The sequence below is a fragment of the Etheostoma cragini genome, chromosome 11, assembly GCF_013103735.1.
Source record: "Etheostoma cragini isolate CJK2018 chromosome 11, CSU_Ecrag_1.0, whole genome shotgun sequence".
Lineage (NCBI taxonomy): Eukaryota > Metazoa > Chordata > Actinopteri > Perciformes > Percidae > Etheostoma > Etheostoma cragini.
This window is the reverse complement of record NC_048417.1, coordinates 5,279,716-5,287,238: the sequence shown is the minus strand read 5'-3', so window position 1 is coordinate 5,287,238 and position 7,523 is coordinate 5,279,716. Positions and strand designations below refer to the sequence as shown.

Genomic DNA, 7,523 nt, shown 5'->3' with positions numbered 1-7,523 from the left:
GTGATTGGCTGCTCAGAAATTAAGTGTTAACGAGCAGTTGGACAGGTGTACCTAATAAAGTGGCCGGTGAGTGTATATGATTATACAACACTAGAGCTGCAAAGATGAATCAATTAATAGATTAGTTGTCAACTATTAAATTAATTTCCAACTATTTTGATAATCAATTAATCAGTTAGATTAGTAATAATTTTCTGATTCAAGCTTCTATAAATGTAAATACTTTCTAGTTTCTTCTCCGTTCTGTGACAGTAAACTGAATATGTTTGAGTTGTGGACAAAACAAGACATTTGAGGACGTCATTTTACGCTGTGGGTAAACACGGATCCACATTTTTCATCATTTTCTGATATTTTACAGACCAAACAACTATTTGTAAAACTAATCAACAGATTAATCAACAGGGAATATAATCATTACTTGCATCGCTATGCACTCTTTACATGTATCTATTCCTATGCATCCACCGTAAGACACACAACACACACCAAATTATAAATAGGATAGAGTAACTATTATCTTTGTATATATTTACATATTTATATTTTATATTTTTTATTTTCTGTGTGTGTGATGTGTGTCTTATATTCTGTAGCGCTGAAATGTCCCAACTCAAGATCAGTAAAGTCAATCTAATCTAATATACCTACCAGGCCTCCTCTTCCTCCAGGCTCTCCTCTGGGTCCTTGCTCCCCTCTCTGCCCTGCATCTCCCCACTGGCCTGGGTCGCCCTGGAACCGCACAGAACAGGATGCCTTCCCAGCTTCACTCCCATTCAGAATGTTTTTAACTCACTTTTATTTCGGACTTTATGTTTATTACGTTTACGTCTTCTACCTTCTCTCCTGCCGCTGCAGGGAAGCCACGCTCACCCTGAAGAGACACACGGATTGGTACAAACGCTTTCATTCATTTGTTTAATGATGTTGCATTTAAAAATAAATAATTCAAGTTTTTTTCCTTACCCTGTCTCCTCCGGGTCCCCTGTTTCCTCTCACACCTTTATCACCCTGATGGAGGGATAGAAATAAATAAAGAAGATGAAAAATAAGTGGCGATCACACAGTAAGTGTTGCGCTTAAAAAAAGCTGGTTGTGTTTAAAGGCAATTTAAAAAAAAAAAGAAGAAGACGTGACTGTCACTTACCCTGGATCCTTTGCGTCCCTTACTGCCCTGTAAATACACACCAGCGTTATTCATTCCGATCATTTTAAAATAGCTTTAGTGTGGTCTGCAGACGGCCACGAGTCTGGAACACTGTTGATAACACTATAAAAAGTGTCTGTGTCTGCTTTTAAAGACACCTAAACAACAGTTCATACTGACCTAGACCTTCCTCCACAGCTCTGATAAAGAAGGTCTGGCAAGTTCACACAGCATTCCAGAATGGAAGAAAACGTATTCCGGTTTATTGGCATTTCTTTAAACCAATCGGTTTTGGTGGTGCTAAACGCCGGATGGAGCCGTGGTGCTGCCGCAAAAATGCCTCGGGAAGGAACTTGTTTTGGTGGAAGGTGTGTACATTCAAAAGTTGTTTTAATCGTGCAACAGAAATATACATATTGCACAGATTGTCTAGCTAGCTGTCTGGATTCACCCTGCAGACATCTGAGGAGTTTGAAATTCCAACACAAAGAAAGGGGAAGGTACCGGATATCCGGATGAAAAGAGTGAAATTCAGCGGAGTTTCCGGTGGCAACGTAGCACTCCCGGAAGTAGAGTGTTGTGGAAATAGACTTCTACTAAAATATGTTGACGCTTGCATACTCTAAAATGGCTTGGACTTGAAATGTTTATTGCATCTTATCTATTTAACCAGTGCATAGATTGATGGAATAAATGTTTTAGCACAGTTGACATTCATACCAATCCGTGGTGCATTCAAGTTATTATGTCAAACACTTCTTACAGCAGATGAGATAGCAAATATAACCGGTGATCTTCTGGATTTGACAAGTTCTGTTAGATTTAAACACATGATGGTCATGGACAAATTGCAATCAATGCACCAGGTGATTTTCTCACTACTATTATCTTGCCCAGCAGGCTGCACTAATGTGTTGCTTGTGCCCAGCGTCAAAAGCATCTTCATGATGGTTCTGACTTTTTTTTGGCACTTTTTGTGCGTGTGCAAATCAGTAAATATTGTAAAACAGGAATGAAAGAAAAGAAAAGAAAAGAAAAAAAAAAAGAAAAGAAAAAAAAATCCGTCCTACTCTAGAAATCCCTGTTTAATTTATTAACCCCTTCTTTTGTGTTAAAGCCAGGGGACAAACGCATCCCCTCCCAGCTGCTGTCACTTTGTAAAAAGTCAGTTCCCCAAAATCGCTGCACAGTTAAATGTAAGCAGGTACGTTTGCCATTTGTAACAACCGGTGGTGCATTCAGGTTGTGATGTCAAACAGTTCTTACAGCAGACAAGGTGGTAAATATTACCTGTACACTTCTGGATTTTACTTGTTCTTTTGTATGATTTAAAAACATGATTGACACATTGCAATCCATGGATCAGGTCAGTGGTAAATATGTCCATATGACTTTAATTCCTCTGTCATAATGTGTGTCAATACCTTAGCTTATAGGTGGTGATGACTTACATGTTTGTTAGTTGCATGGCTTTATCATGGGCACGCCACAAGCTTTCGAAAGTGCATGTAATATATATTAAATCAGGTGGTATATGATGTGGAAACATGATCATCGTCCTAATGTATTGAGTCAACAGGTGGTGAATGAAAAAGCTAAAATGTACCTGTATGATCCCGGCAGTTCCTATGTCTCCATACAGGCCCCTCCAGCCCCTGTCCCCCTTCTCTCCCTGTGGAAATATCAAAACATCATGGCACAGCGTTCAAAGGGTTGCTGGGTTAGAATGCTACAGTTAAGTGAATTAATGTAAATACACATTGTTTTGCCACATTTACACAATCCGTTCACAAAACTAATTACAATGTTGGTGAGAGATAACTCTAATTAATGTGGAAGACTTGAGACATGGTGACTTGGACTCAAGCCGGCTCGAGTACCCGTTTTGATGACTTGACATAAAAGAAAGGACTAGTAAGTAAGTTAATGACTCGAGTCTTGACTTGAGATGATGGCATGATGACTTGAATGACTTGTGTGTATTCATGAGTATAAATGTTAGCTGTAAAATATAAAATATTACAATTTAATGTTGTCACTTTTCTGTTTAACAATCAAGTATGCTAAGCAGCAGCAGCGTGAATCATGATTGGATGACTTAAAAAGCTCCCCGGTATGTGATTGTCGTGATTGGATGACATGGCAACACGTAACATCAAAGGCCCCAGATGAAGCCTCATTAGTTGGACCAGACCACCACAATGACTGTATCTGTGCCATTAGTAATCCATTTTGGATTTAAAACGCAAGAAGGAGAAAAGCAACTTGACTTGCCTTAACTAAGGACTTGACTTGACTTGACATGCTGTAACCAAAAATTCAAGACTTGCTTAAGACTTGGACCAAATGCCTTGAAACTCATTAGGTAAAATTCTGTTAATATAGTATTAATTTCTATATTTATCCAGTACATATCCATGTCCTGCACTTATGAAACCATTGTATATCCTGCACTTACTGCTATTGCACTTCTGGTTAGACCCAAACTGCATTTTGTTGCCTTGTACCTGTACTTGTGTAATGACAATAAAGTTGAATCTAATCTAATCTAATCTAGGTACTCACTAGGCAAAGATGACTTGGTCACAACCCTTATTATTACTTAGATGTAATTTGATATGGATGGAAAATTTGTGGCTTTAAAAATGTATCGCACCTGATGGTTCAAATTGTGAAAATCTAAATGGAGGAGAGATTTTTATTCCTCATGGCTCTACATTTACATTTGTTTTTTTCTGTAATGGAAAAAAAAAGTCTTTGTGAGCCAGAGACCGAATATGAACAGACATTTCTGATAGTCATGATGCTGTTTTCTGTTCAGAACATGCGTTAATATCCTGACTTTTTCCAATGACAGAGGTAAAAAAAAATCTAGAGTAATATTCAAGCTGCTGTAAAACACTTACAATTGCTAATTGACAACTCATTTGGTAAGCCTTCAACAATGATTTCTCTCAACACATGAATAAGGACTTAGTTTTCAGGTTCTTTGTTCAGTTTCAGTTCTCTGCTCAGCAGTTTGCACGACTTTCTACAAATGTGTGTCTCGATACGAGACAAACTAAGGTAAATACACAGATGAAACAGGTATCCTTTTTGTCATGGTAGCAGGATAGAGTTAACATCACATAAGTTGTCTTTTGGATGTGAGAACACTGCATGTCAGCGTTTGATAGCTGGCGCTTAGATAGACATGAATGGTTTTTCTGTGACCTTTTGACCGGGCTGCCCCATGGGTCCTTGTGTTCCAGGTTCTGCATCTGGACCCGTCACACCAGGTTGGCCCTAAAATACACTCAGTAGTTTTACACAGCATAACTTTTCATTTTGTTGTAGAGGAGAGCTCCATGCTTGCACAGTTGCACATGCAGCAAGATGATACACTGTACCTTGGGTCCTCTGGGTCCTCTGGAGCCCTTTACACACAAACAACATAAAATTTGCTGCATAGTGCTCATAAAAGAACATGGTCATTATAAAGAAATGGTTGAAGTGAAGGGAGACAACAATATGATGTTATGCACCAATTCATTTAAACCCCGCATTTTTTGTTTAATAGTGCCAAAAAACCCAACAGAATTGATCCGTCATACCTTCTCTCCTTTTGCTCCTGTGATGTGTTCTGTTACATCGACCTGAAGAGATAAAGCCAAATCAGCTGGATTTAGTTAGCCCCAATGTGGAGAAGGTGTAAAGTTCAGAAACTGTATGTGTGTGTGTTCACCAGAAGTCCCTTTTTCCGTTTGACTGTAGGAAACACAGGTGGTGGAGGTGGAGGAGGGATGAAGACTTCACATTTCGGATCTGAACACCGGCTGTCTCTGCTAGATAGAAACCCTACAGACAGACAGACAGACAGACAGACAGAGAGAGACAGACATACAGGCAGAAAGAGAGAGAGAGAGAGAGAGAGAGAGACGGACAAACAGATAGACAGACAGACACACAGACAGAGGGCTACATCGACACTCAAAGAACAACCACTAAACACATCCAGTAAGCAATTAAGACAAATTTTAAAGCAAGAAGAGAAAAACCAGCGTTCTACTGTTACTGCCGTCTCCCTAAAGTGAGTAGACGATATATGTACATGCACAGAATACATTGGTGAGGTCTTTTTACCCCCGTTATAAGAAAAAATGGGCTACCATTACATAACACATTCTACACAACCTGCTACTCCCCCCCCCCGCAATAAATCTCAGCTACTTCTGGCTTGGGTGGGCCGCTACGGTCTGATATCAATGTCCAGTTGTTTCTGTCTCATGTGTATACTCACTGGTTGTGACGGAGGCAACCGTCGGCTGGAGGCCACTGAGCAAGGCAGTCCATCCCAAAACCAGCTGAGTCAGCATGTCCTCTCTTCCTGCAACAACAACCAAATGTGACAACTCTCTACAAGTTGAATGTGTTGATGATAAGAATAAATAAGAACTTCTTTAATGTGTTGACTCAGGTTCCCTTTTTCTGATATTATATTTTGTTAAAACGATCTAAGATCAGATCTGAGGCCATGTTAATAAACCACCGTTACACGTTACATTTGTAATGTGCGTGCATTCGTAACCACTCCTGGTAGAGAAGCAGCATTTGGATGTTGATCAGCTGGGATTAATGCATGTTTGATATATGATGACTTTTATGTATTGGGAAGTTCCTTCAGACAGATTTAGAAATGAAATAGGACTCCTGACACCTTCATCTTTAATTCTTCTGTCTTTTAGAGCATTGTAAATACTTCCTACAGTGAACATATACCTGCACTGCCAAACACAGATTAGGTCCCAGTCAAGTTTTAAAATCTCTTTGTTCTTGTAACAAAGAGGCTAAAATACTGTGGTGGGGAGGACAAAATCTCCCTAACTTCAGATGCAATTCCACTTGTTTACAGTTTGCATTTTTTAGAAATTGTATTTTTATGCAGAAAGAAGACAGAAAAAACAGATTGCTCAGTTATCTAAAAGGTACTGGTAGATATGTTTTAAAGTCCTTACCCAAACTGATTCACATTGAATTTACAATCAGTGTTGATAGCCAAATACAGCTAAAACATGTACAAAATCAGCCTCAACAACAGATACAACTCTAAGCAGGCTAATTAAAGATGTGATATGTTTGGAAAACTGCTAACCCACTCAAAAGGATGATGGTGCATCTCAAGATATTCATTGCACACAATGAATGCCGCGGTTATCAGGATTACTAACTGATGCTTCTCATAGTCCAGATATTAGAGGAGGTTAAAAAGGCTCAGTGTGTAACATGTATTGTGATGTGTGTTGCGTGTCTTACCTCAGTGTTGCCTCCTCTTCCCAGCGCTGTGCGGCAGCTCTAGTCCTGCAGCAGAGATGTCTGTTGGGGATTCTTCTCTTCCTGGTCGGCGTCCAGCGGAGCCGGAGTCCAATCTGCTAAGCTTGCATGCTGAGTCCGACTCATCTCAATAAACTGTGGAAATGCAAGCGCAGCCCCTGGCAGCGCTCGGCAGAAATAATCAGATAATTACTTACACAGCGAGCCAAAGAGAAGCCTGCTCCTCAGGCCTGCGCTGGAGAAGATGGAGCAGTAAAAGGAGTCAGTGGCACCTTCTGTCAGATTGTATTATATTATCATTAGTTCTTTCCTTTACACTTTCGGCTTTTAGCCAAGTTCCTCACGGCGATCTTACAGTTTAATGTAATGCTATAAAACTTAAAGATTTCTAATTCAGAGAAACATTACAGTGAAGTCAACAGGAGAATAAGACATTTACATACATGTGAATACATGCTGTACTCAAAACCCTTCAAAATATTGATCAGTCAGTAAGAGATTCATAGAACTAAAACAATGTACTGTAAATTACTGAGGTCTGTGTCACTGCACAGATAATGTCCCAGTGTTTTCCCAAACTAGGCGTCAGCCATCTTTACTATCAAAAGAGCCATTTTGGCAACGAAAAAGAGCTGCAAAACAGATTTGAGCCTTATAATTAAGGTACAACCTTAGTCTAAACTGATAGGTAGCAATTTTGTTATCAGCTGTATGGCCCGGTCTATGCACCGTAGCATGCCTTTAGTTTTGCTTTTTTTGTTTTTGAAGTCTAAGAATAGAGGAGTTAAACTATATAATACATTTAACAGATTAAATGAAAAACACTTCACTTGAAGGCATCTACATAAGAGTGACATGCCACTGTCATAAATACATGACACATATCCGTCTTGACAAAACCGAAGGACACTTACTAAAAGAAGCATTATGTCATAAACGTTTATGACTTGCTCATGTTGGACTAGTAGCTTAAAAAATTATAACATCGTAAGTTCTGTCTTTTATTGAAGCATTTAAAACCACAAATAAAGACTAAAAGAAGACTACCATCTACACTTTAACAATG

General features: G+C 39.2%; 1 protein-coding gene and 1 long non-coding RNA gene across 2 annotated transcripts in view; one reads left to right on the top strand and one right to left on the bottom strand.

The window, feature by feature from the left end:
- The window catches only part of LOC117952812, a 5,329-nt gene extending 800 nt beyond the window's left edge, over nucleotides 1-4,529 (top strand). The window contains exons 2-3 of the long non-coding RNA XR_004658512.1: nucleotides 3,222-3,225; nucleotides 4,519-4,529. This is a non-coding gene — a long non-coding RNA (uncharacterized LOC117952812). The remainder of the gene's footprint in view (nucleotides 1-3,221; nucleotides 3,226-4,518) is intronic.
- LOC117952811 (collagen alpha-3(IX) chain-like) overlaps nucleotides 1-6,754 on the bottom strand; it is a 10,006-nt gene extending 3,252 nt beyond the window's left edge. Inside the window, exons 1-11 of the mRNA XM_034885368.1 lie at nucleotides 6,438-6,754; nucleotides 5,427-5,513; nucleotides 4,872-4,984; nucleotides 4,741-4,782; nucleotides 4,537-4,563; nucleotides 4,361-4,432; nucleotides 2,754-2,819; nucleotides 1,148-1,174; nucleotides 967-1,011; nucleotides 839-874; nucleotides 652-732 (exon numbers count right to left, since the gene is read on the bottom strand). Coding sequence (XP_034741259.1) covers nucleotides 652-732; nucleotides 839-874; nucleotides 967-1,011; nucleotides 1,148-1,174; nucleotides 2,754-2,819; nucleotides 4,361-4,432; nucleotides 4,537-4,563; nucleotides 4,741-4,782; nucleotides 4,872-4,984; nucleotides 5,427-5,502 — 585 coding nt within the window. The 5' untranslated portion in view covers nucleotides 5,503-5,513; nucleotides 6,438-6,754. The remainder of the gene's footprint in view (nucleotides 1-651; nucleotides 733-838; nucleotides 875-966; nucleotides 1,012-1,147; nucleotides 1,175-2,753; nucleotides 2,820-4,360; nucleotides 4,433-4,536; nucleotides 4,564-4,740; nucleotides 4,783-4,871; nucleotides 4,985-5,426; nucleotides 5,514-6,437) is intronic.
- Nucleotides 6,755-7,523: the final 769 nt, after the last annotated feature.